The following is a 27,149-nucleotide window of genomic DNA, read 5'->3' on the forward strand; positions in this document are numbered from 1 at the left end:
TCCTGCTACACTCTGTAGTGCCTAGCTACGCCCTGCAACATCCTGCTGCATCTTGCTACATCCTGCTATGACCTGCTATACTCTGTTGTGCACTGCTACGTCCTGCTTTACTCTGCTGTGCCTTGCTACGTCCTGCTACACCCTGTTATACTATGCTGTGCCCTGCTACGCCGTGCTACGTCCTGCTATGCTCTGCAGTGCCTAGCTACACCCTGCAACATCCTGCTACATCCTGCTGTGTCCACCTATGCTCTGCTGTATCCTGCTACATTCTGTAACACCCTGCTGTGTCCTTATGCAATGAACTACTACAACTACTATTTCTAGACATAGTTCAATTATCTTTATTGTGACTATTATTGTGTTCATCACACCCCCAACCAGCACCGCTTACCAAGAGCCTGGGTCTGCCCAAGGTTTCTTCCTAAAAGGAAGTTTTTCCTCTCCACTGTCACATTAAATACTTGGTGGTATTGGTGGTCTAGACCCACTCTATCCGTAAAGATTCTTGAGATAACTCTTGATATGAATTAATACTATAAATTAAATTGAATTGAAATGTTGGAGGTTTGCTAGTTAAGTAAATGGCAATAAAGCATCTGTCCCAAAACACCTGTCATTAAAACACTGTTTTATTCAAATACTTCCCACAACAATATGAAAAAAATGCATTTGAAATGTCCATATTTTGTTGGATAGACCAAGTCTTAGGCACGCTAGTGAGATGTTCTGTGGGTGGGGCAACCGCATTGTCACAGACAGAAGTATCAACAACTACTTCATAGGATGCCATACGCGTCCATAGTGCCCAAAGGATAACTCATAATGATTTTGGTGATCCGCTGACTTTCCTTCTAGCAACATCATCGGGTCTCAATTTCAAAATGTGTTCAATACTATATTGGTTCATGACCGAACATCTCCAAAACCAATGACAATTGCATCAGCCTCCGCTGTACTTAGTGCCAATTAGCTAATTTTAGCATGTTCCCATGCTAAAGTAAGATGGTAAACATGGGAAACGTAATATCTATTGCACACATGAACCCTGACAAAACAAAACAAATTGGCAGTATAAAAACAGATATTTTTGGCCACCTTTAGCACATTGCTCATCACCACAGGCATGTAAACATAGAGGCTTCAATATATAGGCTTCAACATAGAGCCAACATCGACCCCAGGTGGGTGCTACACATTGGTTGGGGTAGAGAGTAGTCCCACTCCCTGAAGCGCTTTGATTGTCCTTGACAAAGCGTTTTAAAAATGTGACTACTATAATTTTATGTGTTTATGACATTATATAACTGGCATTATATGGACTATAGCTTCGAAGTTACCTTGGAATTTTCATTACACCCCCCCTTCCCTGGTTCTTACTTTTAGAGCCCTGCATGGTCAAGTTCCTTACTACATCTCTGAGTTGATACAGCTTCATACTCCGATCCGTAGTCTGAGGTCATCAGGTCAGAGACTGTTAGTTGTTCCCCACACTCATTTTAAATCCAGAGGGGATCGTTCATTCCGAGCAGTGGCACGTAGGCTGTGGAATGCATTGCCTACATTTCTACGTTGTATGAATTCTGTTGATTCTTTTAAAAAGCAACTGAAGACGCTGCTATTCAAACAGGCTTTTAGTTAGACGTGGGGTTTTTATGGTTTTGTTTTTATGTTTTCCATTTGTTTCCATTTGTTGCATTGTATTGTACTTTGTTGGTATTGTATTACATTTTACTGTGACTTTGTGATTTTTATCTGTGAAAGGTGCTATACAAATAAACCTTAACTTACTTTTAATGTGTGTTTTGTTCTTACGATATGGAAAAAGTAGTTGCCAGTTTGTTGGCACTGATAATGAAGTTTTTAGGTAGTTTATTCAAAACACCTCTGCAGGTAGTTTGGCCCCCGGCATGCACAAATGGCCCGCGTTGACAAGGGGAGATGCTGCTTGAGATTGGGGATCAAGTTTGCATGCACATCTAACAGCTGACACCTATTCATTCATTCATTTCCAAGATAGTTTCCATGTCAATCATCAAACCACTTTGTCCAAGATCAACAGCATTAACATTTTAAATGGAACCATGATAGAACAACACTCTCTTCATCCATGCACATCAGCCCTATTTACTATGAATCAGGGTTTCCATTAATGAACTCTATAGGATCCCTCCACGGCTTCAAATTGACATGAAATGTCAAATATTGGCGATGTGATCAAAATACGGCGGGGATATGTAGTAGTTTGCTGATATATATTTACATCGTACAGATGCAGGCTCATATACACATCGTTCTAGCGTTTGCAATACATCGTACAGATGCGGGCTCTTATACATCATTCAAACATCTGCTATACATTTTACATATGCAATCTCAGGCACATCTTCCTGACTTATGTTATACGTAGTACAGATGTCAGGAAGATGTGCCTATTAATTGATCCTTCATTAACCCATTTAACAGAAAATGGTCATTATAGGTCACACGAAATTACTTTAAATATCTTTACTAAATTACATAAATTGCTAAAGTACGATAGATGAATCATACACAATTGCTTATAATACACTTTATTTATGAAGTACTTTTCAGGGCACTCAGACAATTTACATAGTTCAAATTATTATAGAAAATAGCACACTATAACACATTAAAAGCTATTCTGAGAATACAAAAAACTGTTGATCATGTAGCTATATTTTGAGATAATTATCCTACTTGTGTCTGTACTAAGGGCTAATGTACAAAAACACTATAACAAGCTTAAACCAGTGTTTTTGTTTTGTTTTGTTTTTTAAGTCTGCCACTGTAAGACTTCCCTCAGGCAAAGAGCTGGGGCACCCACGTTGCCTGGGAACGGTGTGCAACGGCTTAAGTTGTTTTCTCTCGTTTGGTGGGTGGGTCTCGATTATTGGCTGTGTTCCAGGTGATACCCAATCAGAATCTGTTAAGAAAAACCGTCAATTCATCAATTTTTGGATGCCAATGGGATCATTTGTTTAAACGTTTATTTATTTAAGAAAATTCTTTATTTTTCTTAATCTGTAGGAGTCACTGAAATATACAATATTTCTCTCTTTTGACTACACACTTGTGAGCTGTGTTTCCCTGCTTCACAACAGCAGTGTGTACATGTTGGAGAACAAAAAACGGATTCTCACACTATATTGTCCACTGTCTGTCATAATGTCAATTATTTCAGCAGCTAAAAATGGGTGTCTCTGCTCCAGCCTCTTCTCCAGCCTGTCGCCGGTCGGTGAAGTCCTGGATGGCCTACTCGGCTTCAGACTCAGGAAAGTAGGATTCCTCTGTGCTGCTGCTGAGGCAAAAACAAAAGATTTGTGTTAAGTGCGTTATTCAAAGATGTATCTTTAAATGCATCTGTATCTTTAAATTTCACATAAAAAATTTTTAATTTCATTTTTGTTTCTTCCCCTTTTGTTTTTCGGAAGTGGTTGAGTATTGTAACGCAAGTCTTTTTTTTGGCAGATGTGAATAGAAGACCAGTTTCACTAAGTAGAATATGGCAAACCAAATGTTGTTAACATAGTTAAATTCTCTGTAAAATGTTCCTCAGAAGCTTAATCTCAGCCTTTTAATATAATTGAACAATTAGGCCATTTGGTCAGTAGAGGGAGCTGCAGTTTGTGCAGTTTCATTTTGGATGAAGTTCAAGATCCACAACGGGTGGGCTGTTTACGTTAGAAAGAACGCAAAAATCCTGCTAAATCTAGAGTATTATAATGACATTTTTGTTATACATTCACCCAGGAAAACACATTCTGTTCCTCTGGAGTTTTAATTCAATTCACGATCTGTTACCTGAACTGAACTACTCGTTTTGGTGCCTAAATTTAACTGATGTTTTGTCACCGTAGCTGTATCCCATGTAGCCTCAACCACTGATAAAGCGCCATTCTGACAATATCTATTAAGATCACTTTCTAAATGAAAGCTTTAAATGGCAAGTTATACATTGTCCCATAAAATATGCCATAACATTCTCTCTAAAAGGGCTAACATTCATGGTAATCACAAGGATTATAAAGTATTTACTTTTGATACCAAAGGTGCAATTTTATGCTGTCCTCTCTTTTCCTACTTCCATTTTCAATTAAGATTTTTGTAAACTTACCATAGATGATTTGGCAAAGTAACGACTGGGAATATGGCAGTTTCCGCATGTCCCACATGTCCTCTTGGTCATCATGGCAATTGAGAGATCTAAAAAATACTAACATATAAAAAATGTAAATAAGATCCTTTATTAGTTCCACAGTGGGAACATTGATTGATTCAGTGATTCTGCATCAAAGGGAAAGGGCAATGACAACCGCATCGGTAAAAATGCAAGAATAAAGCAGTTAAAACAGTTAAGGATACAGATAGAATGTTTAATAACACCCTATTCACAGTATTGCACAGAGGAGTTATTGATATTGCATAATAAGGTGTAGATTGATGTTGCACATGAGTAAATTGTCACATAGGGTGTGTGTGGTCTTCTTGGAGCAGTGTCGATTATAAAGTCTGACAGCTGCAGGAAGGATGCGTGGTATCTCTCCTTCACTGCACGTTTGGAAAACTAGTTAGATTCGGATTACAGGTGTTTAATTTGCATCAAACAAAAAACCAGGTTCAGGTTTACACACACACGCACACACGGACACACACACACCTATTATTGTGCTATGATGTCCATCTGTGCATTGCCTTCTCTCACAACTCCTGTCTTCTGATCTTCCACTATACATCATGCCAACATTAAAACTGACACACTATGTGAAAGCTATCAAAAAAATTATCTTTTTTTGTGAGGATGCAGTATTTTTAGTATTGCAAACTATTGTTTTGCAATAAACACTGTGTATTCCTGACATTTCGTAGAAGATGGTGGCTATTCTTAGCAAGAACCACCTTTCTAATGAGGGATAACTAGTGAAACAAACAAGCAAACACAGAAACCAACAGTTTACCAAAGTTACCATTGCTTTAAACTTGAAAACGGAAAAGTACCAATCAAATTAATTGTGATATTGATGATTGCATTGATCTCAAAGTCAAATGTGTTTCAATATGTGGGCAGCTGTGGCTTAGTGGTAGAGCGGTTGCCTGCCAATTGGAAGACACTTGAGCAAGACACTAAACCCCGAGTTGCCATCGGAGTGTGAATGTGTGTGAGTGTTTATCTGATGAGCAGGTGGCACCTTGTACGTCAGCCTCGACCACAGTGTATAAAAGTGTGTGAATGGTTCCTGTACTATGTAAAAGTGCTTTGAGTAGTTGTTAAGACTAGAAAAGCGCTATCTAAATGCAGTCCATTTACATAAGTCCATCGAACACGTTTAGTTCTTGTTAAAGCTGATTTTAAACCGCTAATGTCAGTTTTCTGTAGCTAACGTTAGCTAGGTTTATGGTCCATTTAGCTTCAACAAAACGTAATACGTTAAAACAAAGTTATGTGACTATCAGTAGTTAGCAAAGAAAAACGGTCACCATCTAATAACTGATTTTATGACCGTTGGCACTCTGAACCCCGTTTTAAAAATTAATTGTTAACCAGATTTAACGATCATGCCGAGTGTACAGAAACTAACCAGTCTTACTAAACTGTTTTTCATAGCTAGATAGTGCCATTTGGTAATAAGCAGGGTAAAAATCAAACCTTATAATCACAACGTATTACGTTCGCTAAAGTTGGGCATAATTGAACGTTACCGATATCCGTTAACGTTAATGCAAACGTTATATTAGCTAGATAACAGTAACCGAGTAATCTAAACTGGGAACATAAAGCTGAAGACTTGTTATTGAATCAAATGGTAAGGTAAATTCGGCATTTAGCGTTAGCTAATCTGTCAACTAGCTAGCTAACGTTAAATCATACTTTTTTAAAAGGTGAAGAAGTTCAGGGGGCGTCTAATTGCAGGTTAATGGTCGAAACTCGTATTTCAGATACAGACATTTTTTAAGGGGTCAAATTTGACCCGAGGACAACATGAGGGTTAAACAAATGCTTATGCCTATGCCCTGTTGATGCGGGCTCTAAGCGAAGCAAGTGTAGTTTAATGCACAACACTCTCCAATTCCAGGCACTTAGCCTCAAGATTTAAACAATAAAGCAGAGTTCAGTAGTGTTACGCCCCAGTCTAGGGGTGCCTAGGACGCAACATAAAGCGGTTTCACTTGCCCCATTTTTCCCCGTCCCCCGTCTGCTGGAGCAGAAAAATAGCGTCCATTAGATTGGAGCACCGAAAATAAGACAACACCTTTACCGTAAACGTCAACACGTCCTGTAACTGCACTCGGACCTCCAGCGAGGCTGGTGGAAACTTGACAAATTGCTGAAGTGACTAAGGTTCAAATCCTCACTGTTGCAAAAGCTGCATTTTATACCAAAAAGGTTGCAAAAAAAACTAATTTTCATTCGATTCCAGCTGTTGTCACAAAACATTTTCCCCAATGACAGATTTATTTAATTCAACTTTTGCCAATGAAGACAAACATGTCTTCCCATGCTGGCACATCACATAACACAGACAGACAGGCTGGAACAAGGTGGCAAGGTATCAAATAAATAAAGCTTGATCCACATCCAGAGATTTCTGTCTGCCAACGATGTGTCACTGGGTGTCTTGTGCAGCCTTTAGCTGTGCATATTTGGGCAGTTGATACATAACATTTGTCAAAAGATATATTATCTGGAACTCTAGGTCATTGCTGATGAACGTTTATGGAAATCTTCTCCGAAAAAAACACAGGTGCATGAAGCACCTGGACTGCTTATTTACATACACAACAACAATACTCGGTCGGTGCGTAAAAAGTACTGAATAAGGTACCCAGCCCTACAACCACCCACACAAAATTCAGTAAAGGCATAAAATGCTAAATATGAAGTGAGCATCTGTTGGTTAACACACAGTGCTTAAGGTTGGTCCTTCAGACGGGCACAAACATCAGCACACTTCCCCATCACTATGCTGTGTCCATCCGAGCCCAGTCCAATAGCACGAGAGCGCTCCAATACACTGAGCAGTCCCACGGGGTACATCGTAGTTTCCCAAAAAGCACGTTTCCACTCTTTCACTTTCACAATTTCACATAAACAATAAGCTTTTTATTGTTTTCTCGTCAATGATGATTCTGATGAAAACACTCTTTAATCTGGTCACCCAACTGCTTAAAGGTCCCATGGCAATTAAAATTTCACTTCATTCATTTTTTAACATTAACATGAGTTCCCCCAGCCTGCCTATGGTCCCCCAGTGGCTAGAAATGGCGATAGGTATAAACCGAGCCCTGGGTATTCTGCTCTGCCTTTGAGAAAATGAAAGCTCAGATGGGCCCATCTGGAATCTTCCCCTATCATAATTCAGTGTACGGATCACGTTCCGAGCATGTTAAGCTTTTCATGATATCTAATTTTAACATTTGGTGGCATATGGTCTAAATGTTTGATTGCAGTATTGGAAATCTGCAAGGCTGCAATTCCTCTGGCTGGCCACTGTTCGTTGCCATTTTCTCGGCGTGTCCCGTTCCCGCCAGGTATCCATGGTGATCATTTGCATAAATATGGACATCGGCCAGCTTTTTGACACTCAGCATTTTTTCCAAATGCAGCGCCGTCTTCCAGGGATGCTTTGCGGGCGCGTTAAAGTCACTTGACGTCACCCATAGGAATAAAGTGGAGCACAGCGCGACAGAAGTGTTGCACGGAGGTTAAACGCAGGTGAAACGCAGGTGAATCTGCACTGTAACACAAGCGTTGCCCTTTACATGAGGAGCGAGATCCCGGGGATCCACGGGACTACGCAGGCTTCTCGTGTGAAAAGCCCTTCATTCCCAAAATGGGAAAATTCACACTGTTGCAGCTGCGACGGATAGGGATTGTTATTTAATTTTGCTTCCTTTATACGACAACTTTTATCATTATCACTATCAGGGGCTTAGCGGCTTTTCAAATCCAACATAAAGTAGGCCTATTGGACAGTTAAATATAAGTTTTCAAAAATGTTTTATTGTGGTGAATGCACATCTTAAATAATAGCACACATGGTTATTTGAGTTAGAGAAAATGACATACTTGTGTGTATTGCTCTTGTGCAAAAACATTCTTTTTTTTTAAAGATTAGATTAGATTCAACTTTATTTTCATTGTACAGAGTGCAAAAACGCAGAAAAGTGCGATGTGATATACAAAGTATAGACAGGTGGAAAATTGAGTGAAGATAATGACCTCATCTAAAGGCTCCATCATGTTTTATTTACTCCTCCGTGTCCTCCTTGGTTACTAGCAACTGCGTGGAGGAGGAGTGGGGGGTGAAGCGGGATCACGGAAGGAAACTACGCACTTTAGCTTTAAGACTGGTCACCCCAATCATGCAGCGGAGCATCATTACGAACGCAATGACCATCCACCTACGGACCCGCTACAGACAGTCAAGAAAGACGGGTCAGTGATTCCAACACTGGATTTAAGATGCCAGATCATGCCAGGACTAAATACTTCCACCAAACTACTGAAAGGTATCCAAACATCTTAACAACAACACTAAAGCAAGCTGACAGCGGAGCTACGTTCACTTTTCTACAACAACATACCTGTGGTCAGGGTAGTGTTTATACTACTACTGCAATTCCTTAAATAAAGACTGGAAGTCAATTAAAGCCGGGCCTCTGATACTGGCCGGGGGGTGGTCAACACGGACAATTAAAGGCCGGCCTCAAATTAAGGCCAGGTAAAAATTAGTGTGGATTATCTCCTAAGTGCCTTTCATGTAATGTGCATTCAGGTTTATCGTAATGTACATTTCTACCAATTTATTTAACAGATTCAATAATATATTCATGCTTTTTTCCACACTTTGTTTGTCTGGATTTGATACTCATGTAAAGTATGATTTTCCTACAGGTATTTGAGTCAATGCGGCTGTATGTTAAGGTGACCAGATTTCTCAGACAAAATCCGGGGACATTTTCAGCTCAGAAGCATATTTACCTCCGAAACAAGTAAGGTTTTTACTTTTTTTAAACTCAAAACGGGAACACTAGACCTAGAGCTGTTCTCATTATGGGCTGAGCCCCCCCGGTCTGATCCTAGACCCATCCCTGCGGCTACTTCCTACTCCACCACACCTCAGAGGGGAATGTTTCAAGATAAAAAGTCCTAATATTTCAAGATAAAAAGTCCTAATATTTCAAGATAGAAAGTCCTAATATTTCAAGATAGAAAGTCTCAATATTTCATAATGCTGTAATGTACTGAACTACTGACCGCTTTTGCTTTATTGCTCAAGGCTTGTTTCTGCATCAGCTCCTTGAGAAATCAGATACAATAAAAACTATTGAGGACATATTTTCCTTTGACATTGATGCAGTATTAAACGAGATCGCTCCGGTCGGCAGAAACGAGCTACAATGGAAGTTAATAGGATAATTGTCCAGCTTGTATTTACGTTCATAAAAGTGCTTGTTTTGCTGTTAACAGACTCATATTAATATTCTAAGTGTCTGACAACATTATGGAAAGGATTTCTAAGGAGGTCGACCTTTCAGTTAAAGATTAAGATCCTTTTTAAAACAAAAGTCTGCGAATTTGTGTTCGCTAAACCCACCAGACTCCATGTAAATAATCAGTGATTTTAGCATCGTGAAATACGGCTTCTAAAACATCTCTGAGCACCGCTGGCTCTGGCTGCCTTGAGCCTGCGTGTAGGGTGTGCGACCATCGGCTACGTTTTGTCAGTATTTTCTTTCTTTCATTCCAATTTCGGGTCTGTCAGTCACAGTGAAAACCGGGGACATTTCCGGGGACAGATCCAGCCGGGGACAGGTCGCCAAAATCGGGAACTGTCCCCGGAAACCGGGGACGTCTGGTCACCCTACTGTATGTGTCACTCAGCCCAGTGCAGTGTGTAGTAACGTACAGGTGCCAATAGATAGCAGTACAGGTCTCATTTAGTGACAGCAGGGAATGACTGCTCTGGTGCTAGTGACGGACCTTTCAACAACAAAACGAAAAGAGTTTTAAAGTATGCGGAGGAAAACTCAGGTGAAAAAGTTGAGAGCCATTTTGACATTGACCCCAGGAGGATCCGATAATGGAAGAAACAGAAGGATGAGCTAACGGGATTAGCCGACAGCTAGCTGGAGGTGGGAGGAAAAGAGTTAGCCTGGAGCTAAAAAACGAAGCTAGCTTGCTGGAGGTGGGAAGAAAAGAGTTAGCCTGGAGCTAGAAACAAAGCTAGCTAGCTACCTTCTATAACGTTAATCAGATACTGGTGTAACTACCGTATGCTCTTATTGTAATCTACCAGCAGTACTGTAGTACTTGTATTTGAAATAAATACCCGGAACATTTACAGGGTTAAAACTGACACAGTGGTGGTATTTCTCCTTATATATAGCCAGGGGTGCACATAACTGGTACGCAAGTACGCATGCGCGACAAAAATCAGGAATGCGCAATGCCACTTGTTTCACTACGCGCCTTTGCGTACTTGACCGATCTTCTCATCTAACCTTACACATGACATGTTGCTTGCAAACTACGGTCAGAGATGTCCAAAAAGCAACAGACATTAAGCAGCTTCTTTGGCGTTCCGCCACCTACAAAGAAACACCAACTGGAGCCAGAGCCGAAGAAAAGAGTTTTTTCGGAAAAGTGGCTCCAAGATGTGCAGTGGCTGGAAGCTAACGATGAGTGCACTGAAATGTGGTGCAAGATTTGCCGCTCAAATCCACATCTAGCGGACAAAACTTGTGCGTTTTATAAAGGCTCAAAGAATTTCAACCATCCTTTATTTGACAAACATGAAAAGAGCAAGGAGCACACGAGTGTGGCGCAAGCCATTGCTAATAAACTAGCTAGCCGAGACGAAATGTCCAGTCCACCACTTGCCAGATGGAGAGACAAGCTGAATGAAGAACAGCGGCAAGCTCTGTTTAATATTTTTCTTGTTGCCTTCCATAAAGCTAAACAGGCACGTCCCATGTCTTCCTATTCTGAGGATATTCCTTTACTGAAGCGGCTAGGAGTAAATGTCGGAGGTGCATATCATTCACGTGAAGCGGGATCACGGATAATGCAGAGCATCGCTCACACCATCAGAGGGGAGTTACGAGCCAGGTTGCAGTCTGCTGAATTTTGGGGGCTACTTTTTGATGGATCTGAGGACATCACAAAAACTGAGCAGGAAATCGTTTACATTGTGTCTGTGTCCAGGAACGGAGAGTTTACCTCGGACTTTATTGGATTGATTGAATTGGGTGCTGACCGAACCACGCAGGCCATAACAGACGGACTTGTGAGACTTTTCCAGGACACAGGCTTGGATGACTGGACAACAAAGTTGGTTGCTGTGTGTACAAATGGGGCAGCTGTCAACTTCTGAATCTACAACGGCGTTGTGCCAAAACTCCGGCAACTTGCTGCGGTTGGGGACTCCCTTGTGCACATTCTGTGCACCGCACACACATTGGAGAATTGCGTAAAATCAGCTGATCGCAAGGTTCCTGACTGTGAGACATTTAATCGCTCTGTGCTCAAGCTGCTGCAGTTTTATTTACAAAAAGGTGGAGCATAAAAAGCTGCTGCACTGAAGAAGCCATGTAAAGAAAATGGGATCTCCTTTGTGAAACTGGGTAAGTTTCATAATATCAGATGGTCTGCATGGAGGCATGAAACACTGTTAAAAATATCAAGACTATTGCCAGCCATTAAAACACAACTGGCTACAAGTGATAACAATGACCCGCAGCATATCTGCACAGAGCGTTTTCAGTCAAACATGCTTGACATTGGCAACATTTTGAAGACCACATCCATTAGGTTTTAGAAGGAAAAACTGACCATTGGAGAATGTAAGGATGAGCTCATGGTGGCCAATGGACAGTTCACACTTCTGCTTGATGGTGAAGGCCACAGGGCACGCACTGTTTCTAATGCTGATGCTGACATAGACAAGTCAAACTTACTCAGGGGATTAATTGAAGAGTTTGAAAGCAGATATGACTCCCTTAAGTCATGTGATCATTTCTTAGTATTTGACCCTTCAACATGGCCTCATGAAATGCAAGATCTCCACAGTTTTGGAAACACAACAGTTTGCAACATTCTCAAGAAATATGAGGCCACCTTGCAACTTGACAAAGACACCAGTGTGACAGAATGGATGCGCTTAAAGCAGGCAGGAAAACACCTGGGAGCCTCTTCTGTGTATGACTTGGTCCAAATATTAAATACAAGTAACCCAGATGCTTACTCCAACATCAACAAGGTGGTTAAGCTGTCTCTTACACTGCCTTTAAGCAGTGCAGCTTGTGAGAGGGGATTCTCACATCTTAATATAATAAAAACCAAGTACAGATCTCGTCTGTCGCATGCTCGTCTCTCAGCCCTGATGCACATTCACCTGTCAAAGCAGACTACAGAGACGTTTAACCCAAAGCAAGCTGTTGATCTGATGGAGACAGCTAATCGGAGGCTCAACCAAGGACAGGGACGTGCATCTGCAGCATCTTCATCTTCTACAATGCAGGAAGCTGAAGCAGAGGACAATGGGGACGACACTGAAGAGGACAGTGGGAAACGACATTGAAGAGGACAGTGGGGACGACACTGAAGAAGACAGTGGGGAAGACTGCACTTATTAAAACTACGCTGCATAAGGAGTGAGTACCAAACACCATCTCCTGGTACTCACATGAGTAACTCACTGAAAAGGTTATGTGCACCCCTGTATATAGCTATAGTTGTTATATGTTGTGGATCCAAGCAATCCCTTTAGTAATCAAAGCTTTTAGTAAACATGATGACATTGAAATGTTTTATATGCCATACTCCTGATATAAACCTATATAAAGGACCACTCATGCAAAAGAAAGAAACTAACCCCCGATTTACCATAAAATCACAGAATCTTAAAATATACAGCGATGTATCCAGTCATCAGCAGATTCACTACAATTTCATACAAAGGACATATCTCACCCCCATAAAATTGCACCACATGAAAATAATTAACAGCCCTTTATGCACTTTCTGCCCAATTAAAGATCAAGGTACATTTCTTCATATGTTCTGGGAGTGCTCTCCTGTTGGTCAGTTCTGCAACAGTATTGCATCCAAAATGAATGGAAGACTTTGGAGACTTGGCACAGCATTACTGAGTCCTTGAAGGCAATAATGTAGCCTTTTCTTTTGTTTGCGTGTGTGATTGGTCCCTTGTCTTGTGTCTGTCTGTGTGTGTGTGTGTGTCTGTTTCTGCATGTGTTGTTTTGTCTCCCTCCCTGCCCTCTTTCCTCTCTGTGATTCTGTGGCCCTGGGACGCATTCCTATGTCCCAGTGTGTTGTTTGTAACGGTTTGTGAACATTATGTTTAAATGTTTTTCTGATTATAAAAATTTGATCACAAAAAAACAAACTGCGCATTAGACATCACCTCTGTAGAGCGATGCAGTGGCCAACAGATGAAGACATTTTGTTAAACAAATCAGATGCTGCTTCACCTAACCAAATGTTCATCCTTACTTTCACATCATTTGTAGAAGAGTCTGATGTCACCTCAATTGCCAGATTACAAGTGGACGGTATCCTCGATATCGATACTGCAACAATATCGTAGTGTTGACACTTTCTTTCACAATATATTTACACAATAAGATTTTTGATAAATAATAATCAGTAATGTGTCTATAATGACTAAGTGGGTAAAGGCAAATAATAGACAACAGTCTGGTAAGATCAGAAAATAACATCACTTTACTGTAATGCAGCCCTGAAAACCAGGAAAAGACACCACTTCTGGCAAATTATGATATCCAAAATCTAAGACGATATCTAGTCTCATATCTCGATATAATATCAATACATTACCCAGCTCTATTTGACATAGGGCCACACAATTATGGCCAAAATGATAATCACAATTATTTTGATCAATATTGTGATCATGATTAATCATCACGATTATTTGTTGATTTTAACCAAAACATATTTTATTGCCACATAGGCTATTTATAACTGCTTTCACATCCATATTATGCTACATTCTTCTTATGTTGAAGTTGTATGTTGTATAGACATACTGTCTATATAATGAGTCTGGCTGACTCATTATGAATGGGTCCAGCACGGGTCGAATGTCCGGTCAGTGGAGTTACACACATTGTGTGTATGAAGTGTATGTATCGTCATTGCGCTACATTATTATGAACTATGATATTCTGGCCATGGGTCACATCTCTTGCAGGTCCAGCAGGCTCCGTCTCACACTCTATTAGTCTACGAACTGAAGTTAGTTGCACTCAATGACTTCTTCTGTGTTTTTTGCCATGGCAGCTGCGATAGCAGAGTTACCAGCGGAAACACGGGTACAAATATAGGTTAGCGTCTCCTGCTTAACAATATATAACCGTGTTAATAACAATGAAAACTGTAGAAAAATGTCAGAAGTGTGGACCGGCGCCGCTGTGTGCCGTGGCTGCGCGGAGAGTAAGAGGAAAGAGAGTCATGGGTCAAGAAATGGGTCATGTAACACAAAATTAAACCATATCCATATAAACAACATTGCAGCAGATGCGAGGACATTAGGTGCACAGGTGCGACCTAGAGGAAAAATATTACTCACGCCCTAGAGCCCTGTAAACTAACAGACACTAACTAGCACTAGTCACTACTGTTGTCTGAAAATAACACAGAAATATTGCATTTACTAGTATACTGGTAAACCTTGAGACTATTTGTTGAATTTTCCTCCCTAACTTGACAGTAGTATATCTGAGCCCATTTTTGAACAACATCAAAAAATGTGACATTGAATGTCAGCTCATTACCATCACAAAAACATACAAAAAACATGTGATAACATGACATAATCAAGCAGATCTAGCCCTACTGATAACCACAGAAGTCAAGGAACTGAAGTTAGGAACTGATGTAATGAAGCACAGCACATGCAAACTAGACAAGTGCACGCTCATGCAGCCCCTTGATCATCAGCCTCAATGCTGCCAAATAATGTCCCTCTTTCCTGTTATTAATCATTGAAAACAGGGGGTTCCTAAAACTAATAGCCAAGGCCACAGTTGCTAGCTGGTATAAGCAAACAGTCACCTGCACTGAGGAAAGAACAGAAATTGACACTCAAGCAGATATCATACTCAATTAGAAAATAGGACCATTGCTTCAAATAGGTATCCTGTTTGATCCCTGCAACTGCCACAAAGTCCACTCAAATAATAATGTTGCATACAAATAAATACAAGTACACATAATGCCTCCATTCCTGACTGTAGAGGTATAAAATTCCATTTCCCTCAACCTGTTCAAATACACTAAGCAGACATAATCTATTCATGGATAGGGTGAGAGAAATCAAATCAGAAAACCGGCATGAATTTTGAACATCAACTTAGTAAGTGTCAACAGACAACATCCAGTATTTCCAATGAGTCCATTCCATAGTGTAATAATACAGGTATATAGAATTCGGGTAACACCAGAGTTTTCACTTTAGGCAGGTACTAGCAGAAATAGCCTAAACTCAAACTAGAAAAAAAGGCTTAAAACAAACAGACAAAAGCTGAAACTACTCACTAAAATAAAGAAAAGTGTTTACACTTTCTGTACTACATTTTAAATGAAGAATCCAAGATATGCCCATGCAAATGGTATGGCCATTTTTCAACAACTAATATAGGTCACCTGTTAAAAGAATGGCAATCATACAACAATAACTGAAACAAGCTGAGGTGTTGATGTAATGTAACCTTAGGGCATATTTTCACTTGTTTTCTCAGGTATGCCTACAGGCATGTATGCGGGACGTGTGTGTGTGTGTGTGTGTGTGTGTGGGGTGTGTGTGTTGTGTGTGTTGTGTGAGAGAGGGAGAAAGAGAGAGAGAGGCACTTAGCTGGAGCTGCAGTCAGTTAAACACTAACTGTTAGTTAGCTTGTCCAGCTAATGTCATTCATTATGGCCTTAGAAGCTAGCTTGGTAGCTGCTATAACATATTAACCAATGCAGTATGCTAGAGAATGTTAGCCTGAGCATTCCCACGTCCTATTTCATCGACCCCAAGCCCTTTATCAACTATATCACAACACCAGATTCACAAGGTGACTCATCCAACCATGGTATATCGGAATGTCAATAGCGTTAATTTTCTAATTTCTGCTAAACAACTAGCCAAAATGGTTAGCACCGTTAGCTGACATCAGCTGCATAATGACAACAAGATGTGGAGTCCACAGCCACACCCACAACTGATGTTTACATTTTGACAGGTCACTAGACGTCCATCAACACGGAACTATGAAAATCACACACAAACGCAGTTTTAATGTAGCTGCATTCAACTGACTAAAACAGTGGTCGATGTTGGCCTGTTAGCTAACAAGCCAGCTAGGCTCACACTTCATTTCAACACTATAGCCTGTTGGCTAAATAGCTATGTTAGCTTGCCGGTAGCTAGGGCAGCTAAGCTAGCACATGAACAAAAGGTCTGATAACGTAGCTAGAAGATGCTACAACACACACGTACATTGTGATTGGTAAGGACTTTTTAAAAAGCCTCATATTCTTACCGAAGAGTGGGACCAACACAAGCCGTGTCGGTGCTCTCAATTTCCTGTAAAATCCGTTCGTGCTCCGTTATACACTCCAGGGTTTCATTATCCGCCATGATTGTTATTTGTCTATTATGGCTAACACTGCAGCTACAGCGGAGTACGTTACAGGCAAAATACAGGTCCGTCTGAGGTCTGGCCTGTGGGGGACGCACTACAGCTTTGTTTCCACATATGTTATCTTTTACTATTTGTCCATGTAAGGTGTCACTGAGTGACAAGAAAGGCGCCCATCAATAAAATGTTTATAGTACATATATCGTACATTTATTACATTACAGTGAAATTTGTCACGTGCACAGAATTGCACATCCACAAACCAGTAGGCCGATAAAATACTGTGCCCAGCATGGAAAACCATATTGATTGTTGGCTGTTTTTGTTTATATCATCTATCAAATGACATATTGCTTAAAATCACATTCAGTTTTATTGATAAAGATTTCATACTTAATGTTAAATAATTTTATTAAGGTTTTTTTGTCTAGCTGCACAATGGCTCCAGCAATCATAACCAGTAAATTGGTTAAATCTTGATTAAGTTGATTTAAGTAATTAAGCACTCACTGCTGCTGCTTATTATGACTGAAATGATTGATGATTGTTGATTGATTATTATAATTGTTTAAGGAGCAGATTGCACTTAAAATTCAATTAGAACGTTGGCATTTTAAGCAAATATAAACTAAAATATGTTTCCTTGTTTGTTTGGCATCTCTTGTTGTGTATATTCAGATCAATTATCATTTCAAATCTTTCAATTTGTAAGTCAGGATAATGATTCCATCATCAATGGTAGCCAGCAGATGAAATTCAAGAAAAAAATCTGTCCTGAATATAGCATAAGTTTACCTTAAGGTGGTTCCTAGAGGCAGGTCCACAGATTCTAACTCAGCAAAGATATTCCCAAAAACCTTCTCTTCTTCTTTGTTCTCTTCTTCTTCAGTTTGACTGGGAGGGTCAGGTAAAGCAGCATGGACCCTGTCACTAGCCATTTCTCTCTTTCTTTCTAGATTCTAAGTATGAAGACTACATTTCTGCATGTGTGAAAAAGAAGGAAACTGTGTGTGTGTGTTTGTCATGAATTCAAGGGCACCTGCTATGGTCAGCAGAAAAAGAGGGAGCAACAGGAAAAAGAGATCTTGTGATTCGCCGGACTTTGAAGCCAACAAAACTAACTTCATCTCTGTGTGTGCATTTGTCTTATCTACTGTAAACCCTCAAAAACACCATCAAAACCCAATAAAAGCTATTCACTAATGCTCAGTGTGCACTGGATGCACGCCTTACAAAACTATCCAAATGTGCCGCTGTACCATTATTTTGTTTAGTATATGTTTTAGTATACATGTAGCAGCAAAGTAACACTGTCAGGAAAGTGGCAACATTGCAGATCAAAACACCAAAGAAGAAGAAGATAAAAGTGAGTTTGGCCAACTGGGGGATTGAATGTTCTGAGCCAGATAGATAGATAGATAGATAGATAGATAGATAGATAGATAGATAGATAGATAGATAGATAGATAGATAGATATTTATTGATCCAAAGAAAACTGGGAAATTATGGTGTTACAGCAGCACACGTAAATCAGTCGCACAACACAGAATAAATTTATATTTATAAATATAAATTAGATACTAGGAAAAATATACATACGTACAATATACATGAAATGATAATAATAGGAATAAAATACAATAAATATTTGAACATATACAGGATGGGAAAACCAAAAATGTACAAATGCTTAAATAATAAGCTAAAATGTATGCTAAATGTAAATAAACCAATTGTGCAGGTTGCATTTAGTGCAGTAGTGTGGAAGCTATCCCATTATGCGATTGGTTCCGAGGTGGTTACGTGTTTTCATGGATTCCATGTTGGATACCAACATTCATCTGATTCCCATTGACATTGTAAAGGGAATATTGGAAAATGTAATAAATAATTTAAAAAATGACATAAATCACTGGAAAAATGCCCCACTTTGCCTTGTTGATGCTAGAGGTCAGAGGAGAATGGGCCGACTGATTCAAGCTGATAGAAGAGCAACTTTGACTGAAATAACCACTCGTTACAACCGAGGTATGCAGCAAAGCATTTGTGAAGCCACAAAACGCACAACCTTGAGGCGGATGGGCTACAACAGCAGAAGACCCCACCGGGTACCACTCATCTCCACTACAAATAGGAAAAAGAGGCTACAATTTGTAGGAGCTCACCAAAATTGGACAGTTGACAACTGGAAAAATGTTGCCTGGTCTGATGAGTCTCGATTTCTGTTGAGACATTCAGATGGTAGAGTCAGAATTTGGCGTAAACAGAATGAGAACATGGATCCATCATGCCTTGTTACCACTGTGCAGACTGGTGGTGGTGGTGTAATGGTGTGGGGGATGTTTTCTTGGCACACTTTAGGCCCCTTAGTGCCAATGGGGCATTTAAATGCCACGGCCTACCTGAGCATTGTTTCTGACCATGTCCATGCCTTTATGTCCACCATGTACCCATCCTCTGATGGCTACTTCCAGCAGGATAATGCACCATGTCACAAAGCTCGAATCATTTCAAATTGGTTTCTTGAACATGACAATGAGTTCACTGTACTAAAATGGCCCCCACAGTCACCAGATCTCAACCCAATAGAGCATCTTTGGGATGTGGTGGAACGGGAGCTCCGTGCCCTTGATGTGCATCCCACAAATTTCCATCAACTGCAAGATGCTATCCTATAAATATGGGCCAACATTTCTAAAGAATGCTTTCAGCACCTTGTTGAGTCAATGCCACGTAGAATTAAAGCCGTTCTGAAGGCAAAAGGGGGTCCAACACAGTATTAGTATGGTGTTCCTAATAATCCTATTGGTGAGTGTATATCTGCGTCCATGTTGTCAACATAAGACCTGTGGTGTTAGTGCTCCTTTTGTACCATAAATTTATTGAATGAAGTATTAAGCGTCGCTCCTACAAGATGGGTGGGTTTTTGTTACGTTACACACAAAGCTAACTGGCTATTGTTAGCCTGTATGTATGCTAGCGGACATTAGATAAGTAAACACTGCTCAGAGTATTGTTAGGCGACATGGTCACTCACTGCAATGGGCATTTTTTAGAGGCCCATTTACGATATAGAAGGTAGATATACATTGGAATATTTCCATAAGGGCCTTTTACATATTGACAAACATTGATGATAAATGTATATGCCTGTTTATAGTGAAAATAAGCAATTTATCTCAGAGTCATGTGAAAATGGTATCCACCATGGTGCCCATGATTTGAGTTATACAAATTCTCTATATATGGCTCGGGTCAGGAACACCCAACTGCATTCTGGGAATCAAGATTGTTGGGGCTAAATATAAATAAATAACCGTTCAGTTGTGGATTTATCATTCTAGAATTATTAATACATTGTTATATAAAGTAAAAATACAGCAGTTAAGTATGTAGTTTTGTCAGTCCTGTGTTGTTAATAGTTACTAGGTTTTAAACAAATACTCTAATGATGTGTGTGTGTGTGTGTGTGTGTGTGTGTGTGTGTGTGTGTGTGTGTGTGTGTGTGTGTGTGTGTTATTATAATTAAGGGTTAGTAAGTCCCTTTGGGGTGGACATTGGGCTTTTTCACTGTGCAAAAAGATATATAACACAATAAAGGAAAGGGAAAAAGCCAAGCCCTAATATGAGCACTTTAAGTAAGGCAGCAGGCCTTGACCAACTTACACAGCCACTTTCTATTTCCTGCTATTCTTCTCAATGTGGATTGGCCCATTAGGAGTGTGGACATAGTAGTTGACAATACTCTCTTTACAAAAGCCATGACTATGAGTTTCCTTATTACTCCACCAAAAACAAGAAGGGGGACACACACACAGGCACGCACACACACACACACACACACACACACACACACAGACGCACACACACACACACACACACACACACAGACGCACACACACACACACACACAGACGCACACACACACACACACCACACACACACACACACACACACACACACACACACACAGTGCTTAGGAAATGTGTCAGAGTTGCAGGAACAGACACACAGATGGTTTGATGCTACACAATGGAGAAAAGAAAGGCAGGACTGTATGTAAAGATATCAGATGACAGATATACGGATGGACAATGCATTTCAATGCCTCTTCCCCTCTCACACACACACACACACACACAAACCCATCATTGATATTGAGTGTGTCTATATACAGTATCACCAGGTTACTTTCAATACAATGAAATACAATCAAAAAAACGTTAATTTTCCCTTTCTATAATAACTCAAAGTCAAAAGTCACATCTCCTTAAAAGAAAAAAAAACACACACCCCCGCACACACACACACACACACACGCTTTAAAAGACATGTTCCGTGCTCTTTTAACTATATTGTGCAAAAAGTAAGCTGTTAACTCACTTTTTCAGCGTTTAAAAAAAAATGTTTTTGTTGATTTTTTCACTGTTTTTGTAGTTTTTTCAATATTTGTCATTTTTTCAGTCTTCTTTTATCATAGTTCTGATACCGAAAGTTTGTGTGTGTGTGTGTGTATTCAGTACAATCATTTACTAGGTTGCAGTATAGATGTGTTCATTATGCTCAATACAATATTCAACACACACACACGCACACACACACACACACACACACACACAAACTACACTAAAACATTAAGCAATTCAAAGCCTGCAGCAATAACAAGAGAAAAAGAGTGCCTGATAGTTGTATTATTAAGCAATAACGCAGTTAAAGTACCAAAGAGAGATTCAGTATTACAGTGGGGTCAAGTTAGTTAAAGATTGTGGTTAGAGTTAATACTTCCATGTGGTACACATGGATCCACCACCTTGACCTCTAGACCCTTACTTCCCTGCTCACAATGAAAAGTACACACTGTTTCCTGTGTTGTCACGACACGTAAAACATGTTGCATTGACCCAGATGTAATTCCAGAGAAAGGGAGATTCCTCTGGTCTCCTGATCCTTCCTCTCGGGGCCATAGCTTATTCTACTCTTTCTGGGAATTTGAGGGTTAAGGGACCTGTGGGGAGTTTAAGAGTTTTATGCTTAAGAGGTGATTCTTGTTAGACGTAAGTATGTGTAAAGCTGCACTACAGGCTATTTCTAAGTTTTGGCAAATGTAAGAAGAAGTGGGGAAAAGGCCATGCAGTCACAGAGTTATGATTTATTTCATACCTGCAAAAAATAAACTTGTAACATTACAAAGCAGCAACCTCCAGTGCTGAAAAATAAAATCCAATACGGAAGTGCCAAAAACTGAAGTTTTCAAATGGCCACTGACTCCAAAAAGAAATTAATCTCAGTATAGACCCCCGCTTTGGGTGGCTGCCGTCACAGGAGACTGTAGGCTTCATTGGACCCTCCTCAGCTCCATCTACGCTCCACTTCTTCGCCCATTTTTGGATTAACCGGACCCACCCGGGACCCAGGTACTTTCAGCTTCATTTTGGCTCTTCAGAACTGAGCTTGTGCGATTTAGGCTGCTGCCTTTGCACCCTGTGTGCGAGCAAGCTGTGAAATAAGGTCTGGCTACACCACAGATACATTCTGGGATAGGTGAAAAAAATGCTCTGAGTTGTTTGCATTTCTTTAAACCAATCACAATCGTCTTGGGTGCAAGACACAGCGACAGGGCTCAGCAAGGAAGTTGTTCTGGTGGAACGTTTTGCACTGAGCAAAAGAAAACAGACACATAAAATATTAAATGAAGTTAACTGTTCACGCAATACAGTAACGTGAGCTATTTAAGTGTGCTGATACATGGCTAAACGTCGTTTGCTGTTACCAGTGTATCTCCGTGTGTACGTCCACATCAATCCCACCAATCGGTCCCAAAACGTCCCAGTTAGAGAGGAAGTCAATCACAGAAAGTGCCAAGCAGGCCTGCCTTATTGCACAATCCAAATTTTCTTTAAAAGTTGCCTTTTGAGACTTGCAAAACACAGTGAGCCACACGCAGGATGTCAGCCTTTATCCTGGAAATGTACTTCCACTGATATTAAAGAATGGAGATGTTCTGATATCACCTCTGATACTGCCTAAAACGCTGGTATTGGTATCGGAAAGTACTGAAGTTTATGCACCGATCCGATGCCACATAATAAAGCCCTGTAGGAAATCTACAATAAAGTAGTTTATTTAGGTTCTTTTTCCGTTATAACTGACTGTTAAACTGCAGAATAAAAGAAAGTTCTGTGGCATTCATTGTTTGAGAATTTTAACCTGATCCAGACAGACAACAAATCATATCACATTCATGCAGAGATTGTAGTATACAGCTGTTAAAACATAGTCAAATATATGACAAATCACTGGTATCGGATCAATACTCAGGATTTGGTCGATACACAAGTGCAAGTATCAGAATCGTATCAGGAAGCAAAAAATGGTATCGGACCATCTCTATTAAAGAATGATGAAAAAAAAAAAAATTGAATTGCCTTGCCTATGTGTAGGCCAACAAAACAAATATAAGATTGAGTATTTTTCAACATTAATTTGATTTCAGTCAGCATGGAGAGGACTTTGAAACTTTTAGACCTTCATGTTGGAAAATGAAATGTTAAATGGTTGTGTCCATGTGACCAACATTTGACAATAGTTTACTTTAGCCATGCTAACTCCGTTCAAGTCAACCGTTACAAATTGTCTACCTTAAAGTGGTGTGTAATTCATACCAAGTTGTAATCACGTGTGCAGGTGTCCCTGTTGAAAGAGGATATATGGATCACAGCAGCGAGGGTGTGCTATGAACTGTCCCTCTGTCTATTCTTCTCTCCAAGCGCTTTTCCTTTGCATGCTCTGCCAGCTTCCTGCCAACTTCCTGCCAGCTTCCTGCCAGCTTCCTGTGTCTGTCCGGAGCACGGGCTGCTATACAACTGTTGACCTCCATTGTAAGTTACACTCTTAACAAATACCACTGAAGGACATCCTGGAATGGGGACAGCCCACTGCTAAAGCCAGGGAGGATATCCAGATGTTTCAGACAAGACCAGTGGCCCAATAGCCAATGTTTTATTTCTCAGTTTAATAACATGTTGGAAACACACAAGTATGCCAACGAAACCAAAGAGATTACTGCCTCCTGGGTGTGTTTACCCGAGCTACAAAGACTGGAAGCAGGGATAATACTTTTAGCGTGGTTATAAAACAAAAAAAAACTCTAATAACTCAGAAATTGGACTATTGTGTTTAATAAGGCATGGGGATTTTGAAACATGATGGGGGGTCTGAGGGAGGTAGCGTGTGATTGACACCTGGTTTGCTTTCTGTTCTCTTAACATTATGTCTCTTAGCATTATGTCTTTATATTTTCTATGGTGCCTCACCATAATGTGCTGCCGTAATTCCAATTTCTATATTGTTTCTATATTCTTTATTGGTGTTATTGTATGGATGAGAAAATGGAAAATGACGTTGCTTGTATGAACGAAATGTTAATCTGCGATAAACACTCAAAAAACAACTTTAGGAAACATGTTGTGTTCTTCGTTAACCACCAGGACATCCAGGAATCGCCTTGTTGAAGTGCTAGCTGTGGTTTCAATCCATAATCAATGTTTTTATGATGAATGATTTATCAGATGACAGTGTGAAAGCAGTTTTTCATTGTGAAAGGGGTCTCTGGTAGTGATACACCTATAGAGAATTATTACCTGAATCTGTAGCTTCCATTGACTTCACCTAGTTTGATTCCATCTTGCACGCTTTGATAGTTAAATAGACAGATATTTGCCCCCCAGGGATGGTTATTGCTTATTTCAGTTCATCTGCACACATGTGACTTAACCCTCGTCTTGTCTCTCCATCGACCTGCAACTTCCTTTTATTCTGGGTTGAAATTTCAACATTTTGTTGTACGTTTTCTACACTTTTCTCAACATTTTTGTCAAGTTTTATTCCTATTTTTTGTCACTTTTTGGAAGTTTTTTTCATTTAGGTTTCATTAAAAACTTTTACCATTTTTAAGTCGCATTTTCCAATGTTTTTGATGTGTTTTTTTTCGCCACTTTTCCCAATTTTTTTGGTCACTTTTTCAGTGTTTTTGTTGATTTTTTTCCTGTTTTTGTAGTTTTTTTCAACACGTTTTTCAGCGTTCTTTTGTCATAGTTCTGATATAGATCGTTTTTGTAAAAGGGTCAAATTTGACCCGAGGACAACAAGAGGGATAAGTTAATTAAGTAGGTGTCGTGGCCACACCCACACACCCACACACACACACACACACACACACACACACACACACTACACACACACACACACACTCTCTAAAAGACAAGTTCAGTGCTCTTTTAACTATAATGTGCAAAAAGCAAACTGTACACACACTTTTTCAGCGTTTAAAAAAAGTGTTTTTGTTGATTTTTTTCCTGCTTTTTTGTAGTGGTTTAGTACAACCATTTACAAAGTCACAGTATATATTTACTTTAAAAAGACCAACAGTTGGCAGTCATGACTAAGGTTTAAAGAAATCATACCTATATGATCTACACTTCTCTATCTCTTCTAGTGCAAAACGTTTTGTTTTTGAACTCATTGTCCACAACCCTCATAAAACACTAAATGATGCTGACCTGCAGAGGGAGCCACAGAGAAGCCACTGATCTGACTTTTCTTATCTGTGGTCAGATGTGTTTTGCTGATTTGTCCCACTTAACGACGTGGTTTTGTTTCCCTGAAGTACTGCACATCAAAAATGTTTTTTAATGGAAAATGTGAATCAAATATGCTTAATCTAGTACCCAGATGCTCCTTCTCTCATCATCATTGCATCTTACCATCCATCCATCCATTTTCATCCGCTTATCCGGTATGGGGTTGCAAGGGCAGCAGGTCCAGTAGGGGACCCCAAACTTCCCTTTCCCGAGCCACATCAACCAGCTCGGACTGGGGGATCCCGAGGCGTTCCCAGGCCAGGTTGGAGATATAATCTCTCCACCTAGTCCTGGATCTTTCCCAAGGCCTCCTCAGAGCTGGATGGGCCTAGAACACCTCCCTAGGGGGGCCCTCAGGAGGCATCCTTACCAGATGCCCGAACCACCTCAACTGGCTCCTTTCGACGTGAAGGAGCAGCGGCTCTAGTCCGAGCTCCTCATGGATGACTGAGCTTCTCACCCTATCTCTAAGGGAGACCACAGCCATCTTCCAGAGGAAACCCATTTTGGCTGCTTGTACCCTGGATCTCGTTCTTTTGGTCATGACCAAAAGAACCATTGCAGCCTCCCAACCCATTTAAAAACATTCTTATGAACATGATTATTTCTCTCTTTCTGCCTGCCAGATTTTTTGCTCCTCTCTCCTTGCTGTGTTGCACACATTGTACAGTACATCTGACATGCAGTACAGGAATATACACACGTTAACATGCCAGACGGCTTTAGTAACATGCACAGAGGAACCCCTATCTGGAAAATTGACATTCTTTGAGTGGAATTACCTTGTGTCTATGTTTTTTCCCCACTTGCTTTCAGGACAGATACATTTTAATCTTTAACATCGATTAGGATCATAAATGTTGTGGAAGGCTCAACTTTGTGTTCACTACTTTGTAGACCTGTCACGTGAAGAAACTTGAATACGTTAGGATTTCATTTGTGCATGTACAGTTTGCTTTTTGCACGTTATAGTTGAAAGAGCACTGAACTTGTCTTTTAAAGTGTGTGTTTGGGGGTGTGTGTGTGTGTGTGTGTCACACGTGTTAAGTGGTACACTTATTTAATTACCTTAACCTTCTGTTAACTATGACAAAAGAACGCTGAAAAAAGTGTTTAATAACACTACAAAAACGCAGAGAAAAAAAAATGCTTTTTTTCAAACGCTTGAAAAGTGAACAAAAAGTTTGAAAAAGTGACCAAAAAATCATCAAAAACGATGGAAAAGCGGCAAAAAAATGTTACACTTTTTTTACTGAAACATAATTAAGAAAACTTCGAAAAAGGGACAAAAAGTGACAAAAAAATAGGAATTAAATTGACCAAAACATTGAGAAAAGTGTAGAAATAGAACGACAAAATGTTGAAATTTCAAAAGGATGGTCTTTCTTGAATTGCTTCTGACACACAGACACACAGACACACACACACACACACACACACACACACACACACATAGTGAAAACAATACCAGCGTTGCTGTTGCAGCTGGTAACATAGCTGCAAGTTACAATTGAACAAAACAAGCATGTGAAGACTTAATTAGTCAACGTCATAACATATGCATCGCCTACATATCAAGCTTTGCTTGGACTTGTTGTAGTTTGTCACCAGAAAATGTCCCCGGTGAATTAGGCCAAACAAAAAAAAAATAGCTGCTTTATCTTTGCTTTTAAATTAAGTTTAATTGAATGGAATTGAATTAAGATGAAGGTGACATATAAGCTGCTCAACTATGCAGTTCCCTCTCCCCTTTTAACCCTCATGTTGTCCTCACTTCAAATTTTCCAACTGTATTTACCCAAAACAACATGATTGAT

General features: G+C 40.0%; 1 protein-coding gene across 7 annotated transcripts in view; it reads right to left on the reverse strand.

Moving 5' to 3' along the window:
* Nucleotides 1–17,707, reverse strand: part of exoc6 (exocyst complex component 6) — a 74,117-nt gene extending 56,410 nt beyond the window's left edge. For 4 of the 7 annotated variants that reach the window (XM_032502857.1, XM_032502856.1, XM_032502855.1 and 1 more), the window contains exon 1: nt 17,488–17,707. In XM_032502857.1, the coding sequence (XP_032358748.1) occupies nt 17,488–17,630 (143 nt within the window). In that variant the 5' untranslated portion in view covers nt 17,631–17,707. Of the gene's footprint in view, nt 1–16,593; nt 16,790–17,487 lie in introns of those variants that run through there. The other 3 variants (XM_032502860.1, XM_032502858.1, XM_032502861.1) reach the window with 2 other exon arrangements.
* Between the last annotated feature and the right edge of the window lie 9,442 nt (nt 17,708–27,149).

This window comes from Etheostoma spectabile, chromosome 21, assembly GCF_008692095.1.
Source record: "Etheostoma spectabile isolate EspeVRDwgs_2016 chromosome 21, UIUC_Espe_1.0, whole genome shotgun sequence".
Classification (NCBI taxonomy): Eukaryota; Metazoa; Chordata; class Actinopteri; order Perciformes; family Percidae; genus Etheostoma; species Etheostoma spectabile.